General features: G+C 53.1%; 1 protein-coding gene across 3 annotated transcripts in view; it reads right to left on the bottom strand.

The window, feature by feature from the left end:
- NINL (ninein like) overlaps positions 1 to 26,287 on the bottom strand; it is a 110,002-nt gene that overhangs the window by 2,545 nt on the left and 81,170 nt on the right. For all 3 annotated transcript variants that reach the window (XM_082428590.1, XM_082428589.1, XM_082428591.1), the window contains 9 exons: positions 22,901 to 23,006; positions 20,346 to 20,455; positions 19,241 to 19,500; positions 13,170 to 13,274; positions 11,856 to 11,925; positions 5,444 to 5,602; positions 4,636 to 4,749; positions 1,712 to 1,882; positions 349 to 462 (listed from right to left, as the gene is read on the bottom strand). In XM_082428590.1, coding sequence (XP_082284716.1) covers positions 349 to 462; positions 1,712 to 1,882; positions 4,636 to 4,749; positions 5,444 to 5,602; positions 11,856 to 11,925; positions 13,170 to 13,274; positions 19,241 to 19,500; positions 20,346 to 20,455; positions 22,901 to 23,006 — 1,209 coding nt within the window. The remainder of the gene's footprint in view (positions 1 to 348; positions 463 to 1,711; positions 1,883 to 4,635; positions 4,750 to 5,443; positions 5,603 to 11,855; positions 11,926 to 13,169; positions 13,275 to 19,240; positions 19,501 to 20,345; positions 20,456 to 22,900; positions 23,007 to 26,287) is intronic.

Raw genomic sequence — 26,287 nt, 5'->3', positions numbered from 1 at the left:
GTGAGGACCAGGGACAGAGAGGGTGGGAGGATGGCAGTGCCAGCAGGGGAGGGGCTGCAGAGATGTGGGGGTGGTCAGGAGCGGGTGGCCTGCACAGAGTCACGCTGCCCGGGAACCTGCAGCTCCGGATGCCGCAGATGAACCAACCATACTTGACTGCTATGTAAGAAAAGTATCTCTACAGATTCTCACGTTTCATTTCCTGGAGCTCCAAGTAGAACTTTTAGGACAGCAATGGCCTCTCTCTCTCCTCTCCCCCTCTCAGCGATTCCACAGGACATGGGGTTCTCTTGGGTTATGTCTCCCTGATCAGCTACTTGAATGCCCAAACGAGGCGTCATCACTCACCTGCTCTTTCAGCTCACGCACTTTCTCTTGGAGGAGCGCTTCCACGTTCTTCAAAATCATTTCCACCTCCTCCACCCGCTCTTCTGCGGCTTTCAGCTGTTTTTCATGTGCTTCCTGCACAAAAGGAGCTTAGAGATCAACACTGTACGTTTTAAAAAGAATCATCGCGGGTTTGTTTACTTTAGAATGGAAATTAGCTGAAGTGTGCAAATCTGAGCATGTGGATAACCTTTCATCCGTAGAGGGAGGGTTAGAAATGTCTCACAAGCCACAAAGCTGCATTTCTCATTGTAGTCTAAGCAGATCAGCAGACTGCTTTGTGCTAGGATTTGTCCTTTGAGTCCTAAATGACTCAAAGGTGAGTTTCCCCAAACACATTAGTCTTTCTAAAGGATTTCTGACTAAATTTCTTTGTTTTGTCAATAATCTCTCACAGCTTAACTGTCTCTCCAGCATAACGTTTTTGCATAATGCTGAAAGGCTATTCTTCGTTAGAATTTGTGTTTTACAAACGTCGAATTTCACCCACCTTTGCAGGCTTGGCCAGTTCCTCCCTCGTGAAGGTGCCTCGCCCTCTGGCCCCACCCCCACCCCCACCTCATGAACTCTGAGGACCAAGTTGTGCCCCGCAGGTTTACACTTTACGGTGCTCACTCACTGATGCCTGAGAGGCTGCTTTGAGGTGGGAACCGCTGCCACCAGAAGTTGACAGAAACGGAAGCACAGAGAGGTTAAACAAGTGGCCTGAGGTCACTCGGCTGGGGTGGTGCAGCCAGGATCCAGATCCCTGCAGCGTGCTCTGAGCCACTGTCCTGCTGCCCTTTAAGGCTGCGACTCTGTTTCTATGTGTCTAGACGCCTAGGGCAGCACCTGGCACACAGCCGGGCTCCCCAAGTCTGTGCTGTCACTGCGGTGACCTCTTGTCCAACCACCCCCCACGCCCTGGCTACCTTTAAACATGACGAGCACGGCCCACCTCAGGACCTTTGCACCTGCCTGTGCTCTCACAGGGCTACACAGGCAGGGACCCTGCCTGTCGCCTCCCTTGCAACCCCTCTATCACCATCTTTCAGGCCTGGAAGCGGGGACCGTGTGTGTGGCTGTGTGGCTGGCTGCAGACACGTGCAGCCCGGAAGACAGACTGGGGGGCTTTGGGGGGCCTTCAGGGTCAGCTGCTCAACGCCCCCCAGTTCTCAGGGAAAGTTGGGTCCCATAGCTTCCATAAACCAGTCCTCACGTAGTGGGACATCTGCGGGGCCATCTTCCCCTGGGCACCTGGGCAGCTTTTGGCTAAGTCACCAGAGAGCCAGCCTCCCCCTCCCCGTCACCCTCAGCCGGCCCTTGGGCCCCTGTCCTCACTTACCCGTTCCTCCTCCCGGAGCTGCCGAGCCGCCTGCCGCTCCCCTTCCAGCAGCTGCTGCAGCTCAGCCACGCGGCCCCGAGGCACCAGCCGCTCCATCTGCTCCTGCAGCTGCTGCACCTCGTGGGCGTGCTGGGACCGGGCCAGCCTCAGCCTCATGGTGGCCCCGTGCAGCTGCCCAGGGAGAAGGCACCCAGTGTTGGGGTGACCGCCCAGAGCTACGGGGTCACTACCAGACACAGAAGACTGCATCTCTACCTTTAAGGTCACCCCACAAGGGAAGTGTCTGCAGCAAAACCCACGGTTCCTAAAGAGCCTATTTAGCTGAATTCTGACGCCCAAACTCCATTCAGCGGGCGCTTCTACACAGTGAGAGCCAGGAAAGCCTGCCTGTAATCCTCCACGTGACCTCCCGCCGGATTACGTAACCTTCTGTCATGTTTACCTTCCGGGTACATTACTGGGGTGTAATTCCTTTAATACTGTGACACACGCCAGCTGTGTACGGCAGCCTTCCTCTAAGTGAAGAGTTCATGCCCCTGACACTTGGCTGCGGCCGGGGTCCCAGAGGTGGGTTACACAGAGATCAGCCAGGGGCTGGGAGCAGGTGTGGATGGGCCTCAGCACCCGCTCCCTGGGCACAGAACCCACTGGGTCGTTGGTACCAAGCTGTCCAGAGCCTGGCCACTTCCCCTGACGGACCACCTGGGAGCCCAGATCTCAACACCACTTATATCACTTGGACTCTGGCAGCTTCGTCTGGAACGCACAGAACTTCCCTCTGAGACCCCACAGACAGGAGAGGCAACAGCTCTGCCAGGGGTCCTGCCGAGGGCAGGTTGGAGAGGAGGGCGCCGGCCATGCCAGGCAAGAGCGAGGCTGTGAGCCCGCAGCCCCACTTCCCTCACTGTCCCGTGTCACTGCGTGTCTCAGGGGCCACCCCAGGCGGTTCTCCAGGACGGGTCCCCCCAGAGGCACACGCGTACACACGGGTCCAGCAGGGCAGCTACCATGCTCTTTGGGATGAAGACAGGGGAGGATAGTTCTCACACACCCTCCACCAGATGTAGCCTCCTCCCGACTTTCGAGATTCAGACGGTCACTCTACAGTCACTCTGGCCCGTGTCTGAGCCCCCGCCCGCCCGAAAATGCTCTTCACACCCCCCTGCCCAGGTTCCTCGCTGCCCGCTCTCCACTTGGCTGGGTGGTACATCAGCAGCGCCCAACTGAGTGCCCCAAGCCCCCTCCTTGTGAAGTGAGGTGCGGGTGGAGGCTGGGCTGCCTCCGGAGAGCGCTGCTCAACTGCCACGTGAGAAGGGGGACGTCCCCAGGAGAGCAGTGGGGCCACTGCAGCCAGGAAGCCAGGGCCTTCGCATTCTGGATGCCGGGGCGGGGCAGCGAGCCCCTCGGACAGCAGCCCCTCCTGCCCTGAATCCAAACTGGACCGGCAGAATGTGGGGAAGTGATATCCAGAACTCCCGGGCACCGGCCTCAGAAGCCTAGCCACCTGTATACTCTTCTGGGGGCGCCTGTTGCCACACCACGAGAACCCCATGCCGTGGAGAGGCCGGTGCGGGTGCCCCAGTCCGTGGCACCCCTGTAAGTGCCCTCTCGGACGCCTGGCTCCCCTGCTGGACCTGTGACCTTGGAACCACTCATGGCGCACCGGTGACCACTCCCTCCTCTGTGTGCACCTCACCTCCGCACACCCAGAGGGTCCCTAAGTGCCCTGGAAGCTCCTTACTTCCCTTCTCCACACTTTCATCCAGGTGTGTTTCATGGGGGTCCTCGTCTAAATCACAAAAAGGGACGCCAGCTCACGTCACAGCAGGCTGCTTAAGTGCAGTATCTCCTGCCTGTGACGGCGGCTGCATGCTGGGCATCCCAGCGGGCACGGAAACCTCTGGCAGCCCAGCCCTTCTGCCAGCAGATGGACCTGACTGCTTAGCCTCGAAGGCTCAATCTAGTCCAGGCAATTTCTCAAGGTTCCTTTTGCACTAAAAATAGAGAAGGGAGCCCCCAGTACGTGGTGGCACCTCGGGGAAAGTGCCTGCTTACAGTGGGGGGCTGAGCCCACAGGAGCCTGACAGCACCTCATAAGGCCCCGGTGGGGGGTCCCGCACCCAGACTGACCCCTCTGTGGCCCCGGGCCATCTGAGAAGTGACTGTTCACACCAGGTGACCACAGCCAAGTCCAGGAGTCAGGCCAGGGGCCAGTTGGGGAACCTGGTGCAAAGGCTGGGCAGAGGCATGAGGGTTAGAGACCCTCTCCCACGGCCCTTTTCCCGCTGCCGTACCCTGGCCCCCCAAGCACACCCCAGGTCTGAGTCCACACTGGGTCCGTGGCCCTCAGGGCACCTCACCCCGTCACCTCCCTTCTGCTCGAGCTCCTCAGAAGAAACAGCCCCGCATCCCTGCACCTCACGCTGTCAGGCACCCGCCATCCCTCCTGGGCCCGCTCTGCTCACATCTGTTTGTCCCAGACCGCGAACTCCCTGCCTCCCCTGAGCCTGGTGCGCGCTGGACAAATGCTGCGGCAGGAGAGCGGGTGGAACGCCCACAGGAACGTGACACCTGGGCTCCACTGGGGGCGCGGAGCCGGGTCACCTCGGGGGCTGCTCTGCCCTGTTGGCCTGGACCTCAGAGGCCACCTGCCGCGTTCCCTGGCCCCTGCATCTGTAGAGGGCACACCTGGAGGCGCTGCTATGGCCTCCTGCCCTCGTGAGGAACAGGCGAAGCTCTTCACATGGCTCACTCGAGTTCAACCCGACCCTGGACTGAGCCTGACTCAGTCCTGGGCCTGGCGGGTGCCCAGCTAGCCGGGTGGCCTGAGGCAGACCAACGATGCCCTTGGCTGGACTAGTCCCGGCCAGGCTGTCAGAGGCAAGGCTGACCCCTCCCGGGCTGGGACCACCGTGCACACCCACCTGGTCCCGACTCTCTTCGAGGGCCTCTCTCAGCTGTGACTGTGCCAGTCTCAGGCTCTGACGTTCCTGAGTCACGTGTTCAAGTTCAAGTTCAAGTTTTTGGATTTGGTTATCCTGTTTTTTAAAAATCAATTTCACAAGTATAAGAAGTATCTTAGCAATGTGATACACGTTTAATGCAGAAACTTCAGAAAAGCAAAAATTACAAAATTCAACTCATCCATAATCCCAGCAGCCCAAGGACCACACCCGACGTTCTGCTGTATCTCCTGGCCCTCCCTCCACACGCACGGACTTCTGTCACTAAGACGTTGTATGCTGTGCTTTCCCCCTCTTATTATATCTTGAGTGTTAAATACTTTTCAAAAACATGGTTTTTAATGGCTGCACCATCATTTACTGACTAATTCAATACTGTTGATGATTCAAAGCTGATTCCAATTCTGTTTTGCTATTATAAATACCACAGCAATGAAAATACTTCCAGCTAAGTCTGTACACAATGCTCAGTAAAGTTCCCACTAGCAGAATCATGAAGCCAGAGCACACGGACGTTCCTGATGCTCTTGATGTATATTTTGCCATATTGTCCTCCGGAGAGGTTGTACCAACTTACTCTCCTATCATCAGGATTTAATTCCTTTCTGCTACTTTTTCTAGATACCAGGCTTTGCAAAAGCTGCTGAAGTCCACATATTTTCAGGGCTTGCTTGTTAAGTCCCTCACTTTACCTCCAGGCACATCAGGGCCGTTCCTGATCTGTTTTAGGCCAGACTGTCTGCCCCCCCCCGCCCCGCCGGCCACTCACCTGCAGCTCCTCCCGGCACGCCGCCTCCTCCAGTCTCTGTGTCAGCAGCTGAACAGTGATGTGATTCTTCTTGCTCTGGGCCTGGTGGGTAGAGGCCTCCTCTCCCAGCTGCAGGACCCTGTGGTTGAGCTGGGACAATTCGTCCTTGCATTTCTGACTCTAGAACAAAAAGGGATAAAACACAGATGAAAAAGTTATTTTTTTAAACCAACAGCATTCCAGTGGTTCTCAACCAGGGACCCTCTTGCTCCCCGAAGAACGCTTTGCAATGTCTGGAGATCATTTTGGTCATCACAGCTAGTGGGGTGGAGTTACTACTAGAAACTAGTGGGTGAGGCGCTCAGCGTCCCCAGAGTGATGGGCTCTCAGGCCACGGGGCAGAGGATGAACTCTGGTCCATCCAAGAAGCAGCAGACTGGGCACCAGGGGCGCTCACAGCCCATCAACATCCAACCACTGCTCTGGAGAACTGGCATGGTTTTCTTGTTTCTCCCACGGTTATTTCTAACATTATCTTAAGCAATTTGAAGGGGAAAAAAACCCTCGTTATACTTGAGGCACGTGATTCTCCTCAAATCATTGTCATTAAACACAAAAACCGAGGCTCTCGGTGGGGGGAGCACACTGATAAAATCGCCCACTTTGCAGGCAGCGGATGCTGGACCCTGGGCGGTGCTGCCTGGGATGAAACAGCAGCCAGCAGGTGACACACGGAAGTTCGTTATTTCCAACCGGGTGTCACACACCTTCACACAAACCACGTTTCGCTCATCTGCTTTTCCCCAGCAGCCGCTCTGGAGGCCCAGGGTCTGCAGCCCTCCGTGCCTCAGAGCGGGTCTACGCACAGCTGGTGGGCGCGTCACTGTCGCCCCAGGGCTGGGTGTTCCCACCACATCAGCCAGGCGCAGGAAGAAGCAGGCTGGGGCGAGAGCTACGGGTCTCTCCAGGGGACAGCAGAGGTCTGAGAAGCCAGAGGTGACAAAAACACTCCCAGAGGACTTCCCTGGTGGTGCAGTGGTTAAGAATCCGCCTGCCAGGCTGCACTGAATCCACCTGGTTGTGCCTTCCACACACACACACACACACACACACACACACACACACAGGCATAATGACTGACTGCTTAGAATGAGTTCCTCTGGCATTACCTTTTTTTCTCTAAATTAGTTTTTTCTTTAAATTTAACCTTCAGTTTTGAGTCACTTAGTTGGCTGTTGCATCATATGATTCTTTGGTTGTCTCCCAGTGATGCCAGATGGGATCAGCACAGCCCCAGGTGCTAGTTGCTAATGCCTATAAAATACCACCCACCCCCACAAAGGAGAATCATTTAAGAGTTCTTTGGACTTCATCTTCAAAAGTAGCCAAAGAATTCATGTGACATGTTATCCCAGAAAATCTTTTGCAGTTAGTGAAATTAGGGTATAACTAAGAACATTCAGAATACTACACACACAGTTTAGGTGATCTTGGTATAGTGGTGGGACAGCAGTAAAGTAATTAACATGCACATGCTCTGCTGGGGGAGACTAAAGGGAAAGAGGTGTTCAGCCTAGAAAAACATTTCTCAGTGGATTTCCTATGAAGTCAATGTGTCTTGGGTTTAACTTTGAAACAAATTAAAAAATTTAAAAACTGACTTACTGGGCTTCCCTGGTGGCGCAGTGGTTGAGAGTCTGCCTGCCAACGCAGAGGACATGGGTTCGAGCCCTGGTCTGGGAGGATCCCACATGCCGCGGAGCAACTGGGCCCGTGAGCCACAATTACTGAGCATGCGCGTCTGGAGCCTGTGCTCCGCAACAAGAGAGGCCGCGATAATGAGAGGTCCGCGCACCGCGATGAAGAGTGGCCCCCACTTGCCGCAACTAGAGAAAGCCCTCGCACAGAAACGAAGACCCAACACAGCCATAAATAATAAATAAATAAATAAATAAAAATTTAAAAAACCCCAAAAAACAAAAAACTGACTTACTAGCATTTGTGGATTTCAGATTGAGACCCATGTAAAAGCAGTGTTTTATTCTGTGAAAAAAAAAGAATCCACCAGCCGACGCAGGGGACATGGGTTCGATCCCTGGTCCAGGAAGATCCCACATGCCGAGGAGCAACCAAGCCCGTGCACAACAACTAATGAGCCTGTGCTTTAGAGCCCATGAGCCACAACTACTGAAGCCTGCGCTCCCTAGAGCCCATACGCCGCAACTACTGAAGCCCGTGTACTCAAGGGCCCGTGTGCTGCAACTACGGAGCCCACGGGCTGCAACTACTGAAGCCCATGCGCCTACAGCCCATGTTCTGCAACAAGAGAAGCCACCGCAATGAGAAGCCTGCGCACCGCAAAGAAGAGTAGCCCCTGCTCGCCACAACTAGAGAAAACCCGCGCGTAGCAACAAAGACCCAACACAGCCAAAATAATAATAATAATAAAATTTTAAAATTAAAAATAAATAAAAACACTCCCAGAAAGAGTAAGAGCTCAGCAAGGTGTCAGGACACAAGGTTGGCAGGTGAAAATCCACTGTACTTCTATGTCCTGACACTGAACATGCAGAATCCCATGTGAAAAACAAAACACCATTTCTGGCTTCTGGTCTGGCCTGTAAAGAGCTTGGAAGTCGTCACTCCCATCCTCCCAACACGAAAAAGCTGAGTAACTGAAAACTCAACCATTCTTCTGAAACCCATCAGAGAACTGAGGTCACAGGGCAAATCAACGCCCTGAAAACTGGAGAGACGGGCAAAGAGAGTCACAGCTCACCAGGAGCTGATGGCTGGAGCCCGAAACCAAGTGGCTACTGTGGGCGGAACTGTGTCCACAAACTCTCGGCTGTGTCTGGAGACAGGGCTTGCAGCAGGTAATTAAGGTTAAATGTGCTCACAAGGTGGGGTCCTAATCTGATAGGACAGTGACTTTATGAGAAGACACAGTGAGAGGGCATCGTCTGCAAACCCGGAAGAGCCTCGCCAGAACCAAGTCAGTCCTGCCTTGATCTTGGACTTCCAGCCTCGAGAACCGTGAGGCAATAAACTCCTGTGGTTTAAGCCACCTGTCTGTGGCATTCTGTACAGAGCCTGAGCAGACTAAGACAGTGACCATTTTGAAGTACACAGAGCGTTCTGTTCTCCTGCCCTCAAGGGAAACGTCCTTTTTACCAGATCAGATCCAGCGTGGGGAAGGGGATACCCAACTGCAGCCCCCTCTAACCTTTCTGACTCAGTACACACCTATCAGAGTGGCTAAAATAAAAGAGTGACAACACAAGTGTGGACAAGGATGTGGGGAAACTGGATCAAGCACACATTGCTGCCAGGAACGGAAACTGTTACAGCCACTCTGGATAACAGTTGGGCAATTTCTTATAAAACTAAACATGTAACTACCATACAACTCAGCAACTGCTCTCCTGGGCATTTATCCCATGAAATGAAAACCTATATCCACACAAAGACCTGCCTGGGAATGTTCACGGCACCTCTGTGACAGCCCCAAACTGGAATCAGCCCAGCCGTCCTTTAAAAGGTGAGCATTAAAACAAGCTGTGGGCGACTTCCCTGGTGGTCCAGCGGTTAAGACTCCGTGCTCCCAAGGGCCCAGGTTCGATCCCTGGTCAGGGAACTAGATCCCGCAGGCCACAACGAAGATCCCGCGTGCCGCAGCTAAGACCAGGCGCAGCCAAATAAAGAAATAAATATTAAAAAACAAAACAAAACAAGCTGTGGGACATCAATGCCTTGGAATAGTGTCCAGCGACAGGAAGAAACTAACCGGGGACACATAGCCAGGAATTATGATATGCGAGAAAAGGCAACCCCAAAGTTCGTATTCTGTATTCCTTTTGTATCACATTTTGAAATGACACAATTTTGGAAATGAAGGGCAGTTAGTGGTTTTCAGGTGTTAGGGGCTGGGGTAGGTGGGCAGGAAGGTGGTGGGTGTGGTTATGAAAGAACAACGTGAAGGATCCTTGTGGAGCTGGAGCTGTTCAGTATCTTGACTGGTCATGGAGACACGAACCTACACAGGGGATAAAATTGCATAGAACTTGACACACACACGAGTACACAAGTAAAACTGGGGAAGCCCGAGTAAGGCCCATGGATTGTATCAATGTCGATGTCTTGGTTGTGATATTCATTATGGACTGATCCCTGCCAAATCACATGTTGAAGCCCAAACCCCCAATACCTCAGAGTGACTGTATTTGGAGATGGGGTCTTGCAAGAGGTGATTAAGGTAAAATGAGGTCATATGAGTCTAATATGATGGTGTCCTAATAAGAGATGAGGACACAGACACATCCGAGGGATGACCATGTGAGGACACAGGGAGGGACAGCTGTATACAGCCAAGGAGAGAGGCCTCAGAAGAAACCAGCCCTGCGCTGATCTTGGACTTCGAGCCTCGAGAACTATGAGGAAATAAACTTCTGCTGTATAAGCCACTCACTCTGTGGTACTTTGTTATGGCAGCCCTAGCAAACTAACACAGATATATTATACTATAGTTCCATAAAATGTTACAACTGGAAGAAACTGGACCAAGTGTATTTCTCTGTAATATACTTGTTATAACCACCTGGGAGTCTGCAATTATCAATACTCATTTCAATTAAAAAAAGAATTAAAAAACAAAAACAAAAACAAGAATGACACATCCCAGCTTCTGTGCTTCAGTTCAAAAGCCAGTAAGTGAGACCAAGTACAGAAGGCATTTACTTATGGGGCAAAGGGAGACCACTGTGGAGGTCAGTGCTGAGTGAGACAGGGCATTTACCCGCAGGGTAAAGGGATTAATCAAATAGTTAAGTAAATCTACTGAAGATGAGGAAACCAGGTTTTTCATTGCTAGAGGCAAGAGTTACAAATATGGAAACGGAGAAAACCAGAATTACCCCTGTGATGTTGGAATTGCAGATAAGAGTTTGAATTCATGGTTTTCAGTAGGGAGATATATAAATAAATATACCTGAAACCATGTGCATGTGAGTGTAATAAATATACGTATACACTCCCTAGCTCTATGCACTAACTGCACCTGGACATAGCAATGCCCCAGGAGCCATGAGCACTCCTAGTGCCCAGATCTTGGTCTCTAAATACCATTCGGAACTAAAGGTCACCAAGGGCTCCTTGGAGAAATGACTGCTTCCAGGACTGGGGCAGGGAAGTACTAGATGAACCTGGAATATCGTGGGGCACCAGAAAGTGAGGAAGTGCTCAAAGAATGACCAGGACCTGTCAGGAGGACCCAGAAGTCACCCTGAGGGGGCTCTTATTGGCCAAATCTGGGACAATCTGAGCATAAAAATAAATACTGATGGTAACATATTAATAACCCATTGAATAAAACAGGAATCTATGATAGTAACATAATGATGAATAAATAAATGGAGGGCTTCCCTGGTGGCGCAGTGGTTAAGAATCCGCCTGACAATGCAGGGGACACAGGTTCGAGCCCTGGTCCAGGAAGATCCCACATGCTCTGGAGCAACTAAGCCCATGCGCCACAACTACTGAGCCTGCACTCCAGAGCCCGTGAGCCACAACTACTGAGCCCATTTGCCACAACTACTGAGCCTGTGCTCTAGAGCCTGTGCTCCTCAACAAGAGAAGCCACCGCAATGAGAAGCCCACGCACCACAACGAAGAGTAGCCCCCGCTCGCCGCAACAAGAGAAAGCCTGCGCACAGCAATGAAGACCCAATGCAGCCAAGAATAAACAAATTAAATAAATAAATTAAAATAAATAAATAAATGGAGAGAAGAAAAAGCTCTTCCTTACACTAGAACACCAATTAACAAATATAAAAGGAAGCTGGGATTTAGTCACCAACTGGCCACCATCACAGTAATAACTGACTCCACCAAGAAACAGAGGATGCTAAAACAAGGGGGTGAGAGTTTGATGAAGAACAAGATATTCACATCATATCAAAGCATTTCCCCATAAAATATTTAGCAATTATCAAGGGGAAAGTAACTTTGTGGAGAAGCCTGACCAACACCACCTGACCAAGAATCTAAGTTGACGTCACTAATGCTTGTGTCCCCGGACTGGATGGACTGAGAAGGACACAGCATCACTTTGGGGATATTCACACATAATCTGAATCCAAGCACAGGGAAGCTCCGGATACACCGAAACAACCGCTTGTAATCTTCAAAAGCACCAGGTCCTAACAACAAGGACAGGTGGACTGAAGCCACACGAGGTCCTGGGCTGGCTGATGGGGCAGTTTCATAGTCACACTGATTTCCTAATTTGGGGTGGGAGAGGGCTGATGGGTCAGCAACTCACTCTCAAATCTTTCATAACAAAGTTCTGTGCTTCCTTGTTGTAAGCTTGAAATTATTTCAAAATAATGGAAAAGAGAGGGTGGCATCAGCTTCATGCCAGGTGTCAATACTTCACCTGTGTGCAGAGCTCTTCCATCTCAGAGCAGGCCTTTTCCTTCTCTCTCTTTAAAACCTCAACTTCCTTCCTGTTGAAGAAGCAAAGTTAACAGTATCACTGACCACTCATCGCTCACGGTCACCTTGGCGGCTTGGATTTGTACACCTGCTCCTGGTACCCTACAGCCACTGCTCCGTCACTGTCCTACGCTATCGCTGCTGCTGGTCCAATCAGATCCCAGCTTCGGAACCAGAGGAACCCTGCCAGCACTGTAAGAACAAACCCTCCATGACGTTCCTCAATCACACACGTTAATCTCTCTCTGGCACATGTGACTGCTCTTCACACCCAGCAGCATAAACACCAACACAGGCTTACATTCACTGACATCTGAGGTCAAAGGGGTCCCAGCACCAAACTTAGGGAAAAATGGTTCCTGGAGGGAAAAATCTTGCAGATTTCAGAACTGCTGTAATGTAACAGCGATTGCTTATTGACCATCCACTTTGGATCCCAGGCTTTCATCATCAGGCACTTTTATCAAATCAACACCGCATCCTCGGCAGTTTAGAGCTAAGCTCATCTTGAACGTCATTAAGAAAAAAGCCAAACAAACCATCCTTGGATGAGGCTCTGATGGTGAAAGCAGAAATCCACTGACAGGCATCCCGAGCCTCCACCGCAACACACACCCACACCCACACACACACACACACACACACACACGCACACACACACACACCCACACCCACCCACACGCGCGCGCACACACCCACACCCACACACACACACACACACGCACACAAACACACACACACACCCAGCTCCTGCCTCAGTGCTCAGGCCCCCGACCCCTGACTCTGACTCACTGAAATCGACAGATCAGGAATGAACCTCGGAGAAAAGCACAGCTGAAACCATTATCAGGACAAGAACAAACAGATTCTACTCGCCCAGAAAGGCTGCAAGAGTATCTCTCGCCCCTACGAGAAAGCTCGATGCCTCCCCCGAGCCCTGAGCACGATGTGGAGTTATTTCTGCAGCGTGAGCAGTGCTTGCAGAGCAGCGTCAGAGGCACAGGGGCCTGTGCTGGAGCTGGTGGCGGTGGTGCTGACCTGGCACCTCCTACTTCTGTGAGTGAGGAGCTCAGGAAGGAGGCCCGAGGCCTGTGCCTGGCAAGGCTGGTCAGAGGGCAGCACAGCTCTCCTGGAATGCGGGTTATCTGTGAACACGTCCCACTTTCTACAGCAATGCCTTCTAAGCTTACTCTACGAAGAGCAAGCCCTGTCAGGGACCGGGCGGTCGGGGTGGGACCATTGAGACGGCCCTTACCTCTGTGCAGCCTCTGTCCTTTCTGCAGCTTCAAGCTCTTGCTGGATCCTTGCCAGCTCATTTTTCAAAAACGTGTTTTCTTCAGAGAGCCTATCCAACTTGATTCTGCATGAGAAATTTAAGAAAGGAAGAAGAGTGGGAACTCCAGAAGCTGGTCACCCCCACGCACTCCAGTCCTGCAGTGACCCTGCAGCCACACTTCCCCTTCCCTAGATGAGGGCACAGGACACCACTTCCTTCGCTTTCCTGTATCCCGTGTTAACCTGCTCTGGTTTGCATCTCCCAAGAGATAAGCTATAGAAGACAAAGCTTTCTTAGCTTCTAAAATGGCCACACAATCAACAACTCCCTGGTGTATTCAGCACCTTGGTTCTCTGTGTTCACAGCTGGCCTGTTCCTGTATCTTATAATCTCCACTGAAATGTGAGTGTGCCCATGGCTGGCACCAGTGCAAGACGCTGGGTGAGTCCTCGCAAGGTCATTGCAAGGAGAGTGGCCACCTCCTCCACCCAGGGGACTCCAGCACAAAGCTGAGGAACACAAGGACTGGGGAGGCCGGATCCCAAGGGAAGAGCGCCTCCATCCTACACCCTGAGCTCAGTACCAGGAGGAGCCTGGGACGATGCCCGTATCAGTGGACAGAGGGCGACCTGATGCAACATGGAGCCTTCACGGGGAAAAGCAAGTACCGACAGTGGCTGCCAGGACCAAGTCTGCCCGGAGCCCTCCTGGCTTCCGATGCTCTTAGAGTCTCCCTGGGAAGGTAACCCCATCGATGTGTGACACACGAGCAACTGACCAGTAAAGATCACGGGGAGGCAGCCTGAAACCCACTCCTGCTGCCCAGAGAGTCTATCCTTAACGCATGTTGGTCTTGCGGACACTTATTCCCCTAAACAGGTCTCTACCTGGCATTAGCTTCTTTTCAATCTAAAAGTACTCAAAGCCACATGACCTCATATGTTTATGTATTATTCTTATAATGTCAAGCATAAGTATCTCCTTCATAAGCATAAGTACCACTTCATTTTTCCTCATGAGGAACTAGAGAGAAAAATAAAGACATAGAAGTCAACGGAATTTTAAAAGCAGCAAAGGGTTTCAAGCAGGGGAGTGACACAAATGAGGTCTGTGTTTTGAACTGTCATTCCGGCTCCAGGATGGAAAACAAATTGATTCAAGGCAGGTGTGTGTGTGTATGTGGTTGGCAGGGGATTCTGCCGCCAGCTTCCTGGACCTCAAATAAGACGGCAGTTGCTCCACCCCAGCCGCGCACACTCACCAAATAACCAGAGCAAAGCTGATCATCTAGTGTGTGATGTCCTCACAGAAGGTAATGGAAACCTCCAGGGGTCCCCAAACAAAAAAACCCCGGAAGCTGAAACCAAAGCCATGAGCATTAAGCAACACAAAAGTGGGGTTACCCTGAGGCCAGCACCTACACCAGTGTGGAGAAACCACACCGTGGATACATGCCCTGGGCCAGTTCCCTGGAAGAGGTTAAAGTGGTCTCAGATTAAGAGGCTCCCAACTCTTGGCAAAAGAAAAACACATCCTTTCTGCAGGGAGCAGCCTCTACTACAGCTCCCAGGATTCCCAGAGATAAACATCACGTAAACATGAGCTCACAATTAAAGATCACAATATACGTGGAAAAGGACCACCTATGAGAGTCAGAAGAAGCCAGAACAACAGAATTAGATCCTGTAGGAACCTCAGATACTGGAATTATCAGACACAAACTAAGAAAAAATATTATGAAATGTTTACTTAACTAAAAGATGGAAATTAAAAAAGGACAAGCAACAAGAAGCTATCAGAAATGATCAGACAGGACTAACTAAACAGAATTTTGGAAAATAAAAAGTCAATGTCAAAAGAAAAACTCACTGGCAGAATGTGCCATAGACAGAAAAGAAGTCGGAAGTAATGAAAGAGGTTAAGAAATGGAGGAAGAAGGATGCTCAACATCACTAATCATTAGAGAAATGCAAATCAAAACTACAATGAGGTGTCACCTCACACCAGTTAGAATGGGCATCATCAGAAAATCTACAAACAACAAATGCTGGAGAGGGTGTGGAGAAAAGGGAACCCTCTTGCACTGTTGGTGAGAATGTAAATTGATACAGCCACTATGGAGAACAGTATGGAGGTTCCTTAAAAAACTAAAAATAGAACTACCATACGACCCAGCAATCCGACTACGGGGCACATACCCTGAGAAAACCATAATTCAAAAAGAGTCATGTACCACAATGTTCACTGCAGCTCTATTTACAATAGCCAGGACGTGGAAGCAACCTAAGTGTCCATCGACAGATGAATGGATAAAGAAGATGTGGCACATATATATAATGGAATATTACTCAGCCATAAAAAGAAACGAAATTGAGTTATTTGTAGTGAGGTGGATGGACCTAGAGTCTGTCATACAGAGTGAAGTAAGTCAGAAAGAGAAAAACAAATGCCATATGCTAACACATATATATGGAATCTAAAAAAAAAATGGTTACAAACAACCTAGGGGCAGGATGGGGAAAAAGACACAGACCTTCTAGAGAATGGACTTGAGGACATGGGGAGGGGGAAGGGTAAGCTGGGACAAAGTGAGAGAGTGGCATGGACATATATACACTACCAAATGTAAAATCGATAGCTAGTGGGAAGCAGCTGCATAGCACAGGGAGATCAGCTCCGTGCTTTGTGACCACCTAGAGGGGTGGGATAGGGAGGGTGGGAGGGAGGGAGACGCAAGAGGGAAGAGATGTGGGGATATATGTATATGTATAACTGATTCACTTTGTTATAAAGCAGAAACTAACACACCATTGTAAAGCAATTATACTCCAATAAAGATGTTAAATAAATAAACAGATAGATAGATGATAGATAGATAGATAGATAGAAAGAAATGGAGGAAAAGTGAAAAGACCTAACATCATACACCCAGTTGTAGAGGACAGTGAGGGGAGAAGCAATATTTTACGAATAATGGCTGAGAGTTTTTCATAGGACACAAATCTATACATTCAATAGACAATGTTTTCTAAGTAGGATAAGTAAAAAGAAAACCACACCTATGTCCTACGACCCAACAATTCCATTCTTACGTACACCAGCACCCAGAACAAAAAATGGGGCTCCCCAAAGCCCCCAAGGGTTGCCACTATCCTGACTTGGAAAAGTGACCCCTGGGGGACTTGTGCTGGGGACACAGATGTGCCCAATTCATCAACAATTCTTCCAACTGCACACGTGTGTGTATTTTTCTTGTGCGTATAACACTTTAATAAAAAGTGAAAGTGAAAGAATACACACCTAAACATACCAAAGAAAAACCAAAGAAGATGGAGAAGTTAACAGCAGCCAGAGGATACAACTCAGATCACCATTCTCAGGTTCTAGGGTTCAGTCCCTAGAACCTGAGAATGACCTGTTTCACGGCAAAGGGGAATCAACGCAACAGAGTTAAGGCTGCTAATTCGCTGACCTTAGACGGGAAGAGTGTCCTGGACTGTCCAGGTGGCCAAGGTGGGCACAAGGCTCCTCAACTGTGGAAGAGGAGGCAGAAGAGTGGGCGTCAGGATGGAGTGTGAGGAGGACCAACCAGTCACTGCTGGTGTTAAAGGAGGAAGGGGCCGGACCAAGGAATGTAAGGCCTACAGGTTCTCCTCCAGAGCCTCGGGCAAGGAAGGCAGCTGCTGACACCCAGATTTCTGCCCAGTCGTACCCACTTCTGACTTCTCGGCTCCGACACTGTGAAATCCTAAATCGTGATGCTTTAAGCCTCTGACTTTGTGGTAATTCATCACAGCAGCAATAGGAAACGGACGCTCACACAAGGCAGCAATGGTTGGATGGAGCAGACTGCCCAGGTCAAAGGGCAGAGGGCAGCCCTTTGACTGCTCATCTAAGTTCGTGCTCCTAGGAAGACCATCCTTCAGAAACCGGAGAATTTGAGACATTTTAAGATAAACAAAAAACTGAGGGAATTTCCTCCAGAGAGAGTTTCACTAAAGGGCACACATCAGAGGAAAGAAGATGGTCCCATAAAGAGGGCATCTAACCAGGCATCCAAGCTGAGGGCCGTTCAGCAAAATGCCTGGTCTGGATTCTTCAAAAATGTCTGTGTCCAAACACCCAGAAACAATCTACCAAAACTGACTCAGGAAGGAACAGAAGAGCTGAACAGACCTGTAACTAGGGTTACAGGTGCTGGAGCATGGAGCCTCCCCTGAGCCCCACCTGGGCGGGGCGGGGCGGGGGGGCGGGACGGCTGAAAGCTCCAAACACCTGTCTCGCTCCCGGTTGCACCCCCGGCTGTGCTGGCACATGGCAGTGCCCAGGAAACAGTGTCCAATGATGCAGACCCCACTGAGACTCAAACTGTGACTTTAGCTATGGGGCCAACAGGCCAGGGCAGGCAGCGTGGCAGGAGAAGCAGGGAGAGGACCAGGAGAGCCTGCTGGGCCTCGAGGCAGGGGCTGGGATGGAGAATTTGGACAGCACAGGTCTGGGCTCACGTGTCTGTCACCGGGAAGCACCCGAGACGGACAGCAGAGTGGGATTCTGGGTGCTGGGCTGCGTCTGTGCCGAAGGCCCCTGTGTGTGCCTGGAGCCTACTGTGGACTCGCGTGTGCACTGGGTCTGAAACCAGCCTGTCAGCAGCAGCCAAGATAGTAGACGTGTGTCCACACATTCACCTCGGGCTCTGTGCCGCTTGTGTGGCCCGGCACCAGCTCTGCTTCATGGTGGAGGGAATTCAGAAGTCTGGCCACCACAACCAAGGTTCCACGTCATCTGGGACACCCATCTCTGAGGCAGGGGCACAGAGCAAGGTCTAGATGGTGGTAAACGGTCCAGGTACCTCTGGGAGGAGTAAGGGGGTCTGGGGACAGAGCCTGGGGCTTCTGGCTATGCTAATGTTTTCTTTCTCAAGCTGGGAGGTGCACTGACATTTATTCATTTTGGTTTATCACAAATCCCATGTAACCCTTTTTTTCAGTGAAGCAGGCTGCCCCTGGTCACCCAGCGAGCAGGAGCTGGAGGCTCAGCTGGACACACCTGCATCTGTGGCGAGCCAGTGTAACCTGCCTGGACAAGTGACATGACACCTCACAGAGCCTCTGTCTCCACGGGACCTTGCAGGTGTGCTGTGCGGGGGTTAATGGGGCCAAAGACACTGCACGCAGAGCAGTAACCACATCACACGGCTGTGCGTGGCCTGCAAGTGCCTGCATCACCTCTGCAGCACCTGGAAAAGCCCTTCTAGAATCTTGGACTACTGAGATGGAGCGTGTGCCAGCCTGAGCCCCCAGGGGGCCGGGGAGGAGGGTCAAGCTGCACAACTGGGCGCTCCCCTCACCCGCCCACACACCAACGTCTCTGGCCACCTCCCCACCCTGAGGCTCCCCTGAGGGATCTCGAGGCCCCCAGCCTCCCGGCGGAGCCCAGAGGACAGGTGTGTGGGCCCTTCTCCTGTAACACAAAAGACCATGTTCCGGTTTTCCAAACTATCCCTTTCTCTCCTTTGCTCACACATCTCAGCTTTTTCAAGAACCCCACTGACCCAGACTAACGGCCTTTCCTGTTATTTTGGGGCTTTTAGGCCTTTTATCCACCTCCCCAAGGACCATGAGATGACAGACGATGGAGACCGTGTTGCCCTTGCTACCAGGAGAGTCAGAGGCAGGAGGTAAAGTGAGTTAAAATTCTACAAAGCAAAGGGCTTCAGGGCCTAAGCTCTGGTTAATACGTATTTTTGAAGTCAGAATCTTTGGGACTTCCCTGGTGGTCCAGTGATTAAGACTCCGTGCTTCCACTGGAGGGGCATGGGTTCGATCCCTGGTCGGGGAACTAAGATCCTGCATTCCGCATGCACAAAAAACCGAAAAGTCAGAATCTTTGTAAAATAATCTGTTCTTTCAGGGCTCACGTGTCTGCACCACCGAGAACCACTCAGGTAACAGCCACTGTGATTCTGAGCAGTTTGCCCAAATCCAATTTCAAATTCGGGTTCTGAGCAAGAAACCCTGGACGCAAAATCCCAAAAGGATGCAGTGCCGGACCTGACCCGCTGCAGCGCCTCCTCCAGCTGGTCCCTCTCCTGGGCCAGCTGCCGCGCGTGGCCCCGCTCCAGCTCCACCGCCCGCTGCAGCCGGTCCCGCAGGCCTCGGACAACCTCCTGCGACTCCTGGTGCAGCGTCGCCAGCTCGGCCTTCTGACCCTGCAGCACGCCAACCTCGAGCTTGAAGGCCCGCTCCAGCTCCTTTCTCTCCTCCGCAAAGGCCCTTTTCATCACCTCCATTTCCCTTTCATAGTAATTCACCTGGGAAAAGAAGCGTGAGCGATGTCAGCCAGGGGCCCCTAAACACGATCTGCCTGACGATACAAGGCTGCCCGGCACAGCATCCAAAGAGCGGGGGGCCCAGCCTCAACAAGGTGCTGGGGCCTGTGAATGGCTCCCCAGGGCCCGTGTGGCCGCCTGCTTCTGTCACGTCCCGTAACCTTCACTGCGGCCTCGGGGGGCAGGCCTGGCAGGCGCAGAAAGGCTGCTGGGGGCCGAGGTGGGCTGGGTGCCTGGCAGCAGCAGCAGCAGGAGGGCAGAGGGGGGACAGTGCCTACTGCGAGGCTGCAGTGGCTCTGAACCCCCGGGAGACCTGGCGGGCAAGGCCACAGCAGGAGCCCAGGGGCAGGACCGCAAGGAAGAGGTGGCCCCGCCTCGCTGGCACAGTGACACCTGATGAGACGTGGGTACCGTCCCTCAACAAAACCCACCACAGTTGGGTCACGGAGCAGGAGGCGTGTTCAGCCAAGAAGACAGGCCTGGCCAGGGTGGCCCGGGAGCCCCCCACGCAGGGCAGTCCCAGGGTGCTTCAGCTGGAACAGAGTCGGGAGCTGTGACTCCCCAGCACAGAGCAAGCAGGGAGGTCTGGCCTCAGCGCAGCCCTCGTGACGCTGGGATACCACAACCCTGCTCCCTCCCATTAGTAGTTATGCCTTCTGTCCTGCCTGCTTCCGAAGCGGGTGTGAGGCAGAACATCAATGTCATGCACTTTTCCCTGCAAACCTCCGTCCCCCTGAGCGCGCTCACTATGGGGCAGACGTGTGCGCAGAAGCGTCCCAGCAGCAGGAAGCTCCCTGACCCCTCCGGCCTCCCTCAGCCCCCCTGACCTTGGTCTCCAGCTGGATCTCGAGGTCTTCGTAACGTTCCTTCACCTGCTCCAACATTATCTCCGTCTCTATACTCACTGGGACGGAATTACCCACAAACGTGACAATGCCTGCAACAAGAGGACACTTCCGTTTATGTCCTGCCCAGGATGCTGCAGAGTCTGATCCAACCTCCAAGCCGACATCTGGACGAAGCACAGCCTTCCGCGGGCACTTTCCGCAAGAGGAATGCAATGCTGGCAGTAAGAGGACATGGGCCATGGACCGTCCGCTGCGCCGAGTTCTCAAAGCTGGCATCTTTACAAACCAGCATTTCGAGTCTTTGCCAGAACGCAGATCACTCAAAGGTACGAACGGCGAGGAGGCTCCCTGCCAGATTTGTTAGGCCCTTGAATTCCCGGAAAGATGCCACACGGGGTACATGTCCTGCCCCCTTGACCGTGGCAGGCACACAGAGGGATGGGGACAACGGGAAAACGTGACCACAGCACAGATAGTGCTTTAGGATGAGCCATGACAAAGCTCTGTCTTCATTCTTTATTTCGGCTTCCTCCTTTTCTCAGAGGCCCTCCCTACTTTCTATTACATCACACAAATCATGGGGGGGGGGGCGGTCTCAACAAAAACGTCAGGCAAACTAAGCACTTGTGGAGGCTCTGACAGATCGTAGGAAGAGGGTGTGAGCTACACCTGGTCCAGAAGATCCTCCCCTCCGGCAACATCACCCGTCCTTACAGCTCATCCCGAAAGGGCGCCTATGAACCCACAAGCGCGGCCAGCCCTCCTGGGCCCAGGGGTCCCCCACGTTGTGCGTGTTGGGGGGCACACCCAGGGCTTGACTCGGAACGTGGGTGTGACCGCCGCTGCTGGTCCACAGGCCGGAAAGTGAAGGGAGCAGACCCACCCTGACCTCTCGCCCAAATTGTTATCCACGAAAAAAAGTGACAGGCTGAACGACATCCTGAGAGAACTCAGAGTAAGTATCTCAGGAAAGAGGGCATCCCGTTGCCCTGACAACTGGAAGCCGCCACCTGCGTCTGGCCAAGTGGCACCCGTCAGGAGTGGCCCCAGCTGGATGCACTGCCGGCCCAGACTCCATGATCCACATGGCCCCCGCCACCACAACTCTGCTGTCCTGACTGTCCCTCCTCCTTTGAAGGGTCCAACAGGACCTCTACGGTCAGACGAGGGGGGAAAGTGTAAGATAAAACGCTCCAGCTGGGAGAGCGCTCTGGTTGTATCAGTGCCAACACGAAGCTTGGGGCTGCCTTCGGTGCCACACCTCAGAGACTTCTGGACACAGCACCCTGGGCACAGACCCCGTCTCTCCGCTCCCTGCGTTACGGATCGTGGCTCTCGACAAGGGTCACATGCTCTGTGCAGCTCAGTCCCCTCCAGGGACAGAGGAGGTGACAATAACCCCCTTCCCCATGGCCACACTGGCACCAGACCCTCATCTGGGGATCAGATGATACCAGCGCACCAGTCACATGCCAACACCTCCTGGCTGAGGGCAGCAGGGCTGTGGGTCTCGGCAGCCATCAGCTCCACTAATGCAGCTGCAGGTGAGGGGCTCCCTTCGGGCCCAGGTGCACAGGAGACCCCACTCGGTTTCCCTTGGAGGCTCCCATGTTGACTTTCCTGTTTTAAGTAACAGCTTTAGGACAATACGGGAGCCCGATGCTCTCAGGGTTACAGATGAGAGCGACACATCCTCTGGGGCTGCGTCTGCGTGACGTGTGGCCACAGAGGCGGTCAGGCTGCTGGGCTGGGGCTGTCGCGGTGGTTCCCACGGCAGCAAGGGGCGTGGAGCCTGGAGCACGCGAACCCGTAGGGCCCGCCCCGCCCAGCTGCCAGGGAGGGCGCAAGCAGCCAAAGCCCGTCCTCCTCAAGGACAGCTGTGGCCTCAGAACCTCCAGCCCAGTCTCTAGAAGGAGCCAAGAACATTAACCTCTCCGCGCTTGCAGCCCGTCGAGACCTCCCGGCCGAGGAGGCAGGAGCCTGGTTTTTCCGAGTGACGCCTTTGGCGTCGGCTCTGCACGCGGCAGGCGGAAGGGCCCTTCCCAGGTGCCACGGCCCCGCCCCGTCTCAGACCCCTTCCACACCGGCCCGCCGGCCTCGGTCCACACGGTTGAGCACCCGCCTTGTAAGAGCCGTCACAGACCCGAGACCAGCCTGTCCCCTGTCCCCCCGGCCTCCTCTCTCCTCCCCTCCCCCAGATGACCGTCTGTGTGGAGCATCTCCTTCGATCACCAACTCCCCCCGCCCCTCCCCGGGACCCAGGAGGCTCCCTGCGACATGCCTGCCCTGAGGTCATGGCAAGGTCATCGTAACCTTCACCACTTACTTCTACCGAAACGGTAGAACCCTCATCCTCCTCCATCTCCCTTGGGGCTCTGGGGGTTGCACAGACCCCTGGCCTCAGGTAGGCCCCTTCTCCCACACAAGAGGTCAGAAGGGCTTGTGACCACCTGTGCAGCTGGCCAGCCCCACGCCCCACCCCCAGCCCCGGGAAGGAGCACACGACCCACCACCTCGAAACACCGGGCTCCTACCTGCCGGGCCATGTCCCGGGGGCAGCTGGCTGTGCCGACTTGGGGGCAGCTGTGCCCGCAGGCCTTCCAGCGCGGCCTGCAGCTCGTCGTTGCAGTCCTGCAGGTCCTGTGGGCAGAGCCAGACCCTTCCTCCAGCCGCTGTGGCCACTGGGCCCAGGAGCGGGGCGTGCAGCCGGCGCCCGGGGAGCCGCTCAGCTCCCAGCTCAGCAGGGCAGACGGGGCACCGAAACCGCACCCAGGCACCTAACTGCTCCGCGAGCGACACAGGAGCAGGGGTCATCTCCCGACATCTTATGCCGGGCACCACCTTCCATCATGGGATACAAGGAAGGGACTCAGGGAAAAAAAGTGCAGTGAGAGTGAGAAATAGAGAAAATACAGAGAAACCACAGGTGGTTGGGTGAGCATGCACATAAGGGGAAGAGGGCACTTGGGGGCGTGAAGGCTTAAGAGGAAGGGTCTCTGGGAATTCCCTGGCGGTCCAGCGGTTAGGACTCGGCGCTCTCACTGCCGGCGCCCGGTTCGACCCCTGGTCGGGGAACTAAGATGCCGCAAGCTACACAGCGCAGAGGAAAAAAAAAAAGAGGAAAGGTCTCGTTTGTGACAAGCGTCGTTTGTCCACCCACGAATGAAATACACCTGAACAAGCACATTTGGTCACCTGACTTTCAAAAGGCCAGAAAGGGCAGCGTTCACATCCCACCTTCCCAGGTGGCCCCAGAGCCGGCACCACGGCCACATGGCTCTGGGTCCATGTCCTCCTCCCCCCAACCCCGGGTGGGGTGTGGCCGCCACACCTGGAGGACGGCATGCGTGATGCAGCTTCCACCCGGCTTCTCCTCCTGGGAAACTGGCTCTGGGGGAAGCCAGACCAGCCAAGGCCATGGCACGCCCTCAAGGCTCCACCTCCCTCCCTGATTTTTTTTCTTTTCTTTTTTTTGTGGCCACGCCCCATGGCATGCAGGATCTTAGTTCCCCGACCAGGGATTGAACCTCTGCCCCCTGCACTGGGAGCGCAGAGTCCTAACCACTGGACTGCCAGGGAAGCCCGCTCCTCTCTGATTTTTTGATCTATTTGAGTTTCTTCTCCAGGCAGCTCTTGTCAAATAAACCTCATCTTCCTGAACTCCCCGGTGGCCAGTGCCTGGCTTGTCTCTGCATCCGCCCTTGGAGAAGGAGCCTTTCATCAGCAGTTCTAGGCCGTGTGGGAGAAGGGACAGGCCCTGCAGATCTCAGAAGAAGCACAGATTTACTAGGATCACTGTACCTCCTTCAGAAACTCCTGGGCAAACACACAGTTTCCCCACAGAGGGAGCAGCTCCTTCCTGGGGGAAAGGGCAGGGCTGGGATGTGAGAGCCGTGGGGTAGACCTGCGGGGCGGCAGGTGTGGGCGCCCCCAGCCCCTCTACCCTACGATGTCGCCACGCCAGCTACTGAGCATGTCAGGTGTGGTCAGTCTGGATTGACGTGTGGGTAGCATAAACTCTACACCGATCTTAAACACCAGATTCCCAAAAAGGGATGTAAAATATCTCATTTAAAATGTGTTTATATTGATTATATCTTGAAACAATGACACTGTGGATGTAATAGAGGAAATAAAATATAATTAAAATGATTACTGTCACCTATTTCTTTTTACCTTTTTTAATGTGACTACTGGAAAACTTGAAATTACACGTGTGACTGGTATTTTTACTGACAGTGCTAATCTGGCAGGAAACACTGACAGAATCATTTCTACCCAATGTCCTCCCCCCTCGGTGGTTCTTTCTGCCCCTCAGATGGGTATTTTAAGAGCATATGCACGTCCCACAAATTCAGCAGTGCCAGAAAACAGGTCCTTAGGTGCCATGCTGGGCACAGACTTCTCTGCTCTCAGGCACCACTGTCGGTTCTAACCGATGAGGGTGACATGTGCCGTCCTGGGTCCCAGCCGGTCTACCCAGCGGGTGTCCCAGGGCTGGGAGCCAGGGTGCCTGTTTTCATGTGGGCTGCATGTGAATTTGGGGATGCCTGTGGATGCCCAGGGTGGTCACAGGGTCATAGGGTGTTACTGTGCTAGCCAGGAAAGGCAGCAAGTCCACTGCACACACTGTAGCGCTAAGGCTCTGAGGGCTCTGGACCTGTTGAGGCTTCTCTTCTCGTTAGCGGGAGAAGCGAGCTCAGCAAGGAAGCAGGGGAGGGGGGGATTTCAACAGCAGCTTGGAAAGCATCGGAGAGGAATGCAGAGGCGGCAGACCAACTGGGGAGCCGGGCCGTGCTGAGTCAGCACACACAGAGGGGCTGACCACCCAGGCACAGGCAGTGGGGGGGGGACGTCTATCAGGGCTGGTGCGTGTCTCAGTCCATCCGGGCTATTGTAACAAAATTCCACAGATGGAGAGTTTATAAACAACAGAAATTTACTTCTCACAATTCTGGAGGCTAGAAGTCCATGACTGAGGTGCCTGCAGATTCAGTGTCTGGTGGGAGCTTCCCAGTTCATAGACGGCCGTCTTTTCCCATGTCCTCACTTGGTGGAAGGGATGGGGGAGCTCTCTGGGGTCCCTTTATAAGGGCACTAATCCCCTTCATGGAGCTCCACCCTCATGACCTAATTGCCTCCCAAAGGCCCCACCTTTGAACACCACCACACTGAGGGAACAGGCTTCAACATATGGATTTATGGGGACACACACATTCAGGATGTAACAGGGTAGAAATGGGTAAAGAGAAAATCTGTATCTGGCACTTCTGACCAAGGACAAGCTACTCCATTATGGTGTCCACCCGAGGCAGCAGTGAAAATATGAAACCACAGAGAACCCCTAAGGAGGAAGCGATTAACATTTTACACTTCCCCCCACTTTTTTAAATCTTTTTTTTTTTTTTTGGCTGCGCCTCGCGGCATGTGGATCGTAGTTCCCCGACCAGGGATGGAACCCATGCCCCCTGCATTGGAAGTGTGGAGTCTTAATCACCAGACCACCAGGGAAGTCCTTACACTCCCCTTTACCAAAGTCAGCCTTGCCCAGAAAACTGAGGCTGACAGCTGAAAGAAAGAAAGAAAAAAAAAAAGCTAAGACAATAGTTGAATAGGAAGGGAACTCGGCAACAAGGGAAAACATGGTTCCTGTGCTAGCAAAGATCTTGCTTACAAGCACGGGGAAATGTCAAACAGTGACTTTGGAAAGATGGGTGACACACAGCAGGGAGGTTCAAGGTCGTCTCTACTCTGGAGACTGACGATAAGAAACACCCTAGGCCCGAGGCAGCGCCCCCAGGAGGCTGAGCACACCCAGTACACAGATCTTGGTCTCTAAAGCCATTCTCTCCAGTTAGGAGCCAGGACTCATTGGAGAAATAGCTGATTCCAGCGCAAGGGCAGGGGAAGCAGAAGATGAG

Source organism: Balaenoptera physalus (genome assembly GCF_965194825.1).
Source record: "Balaenoptera physalus genome assembly, chromosome: 16".
In the NCBI taxonomy this organism is placed as follows: domain Eukaryota; kingdom Metazoa; phylum Chordata; class Mammalia; order Artiodactyla; family Balaenopteridae; genus Balaenoptera; species Balaenoptera physalus.
Note: the sequence above shows the minus strand (reverse complement) of the source record. Positions and strands in the feature narration are given on the sequence as shown.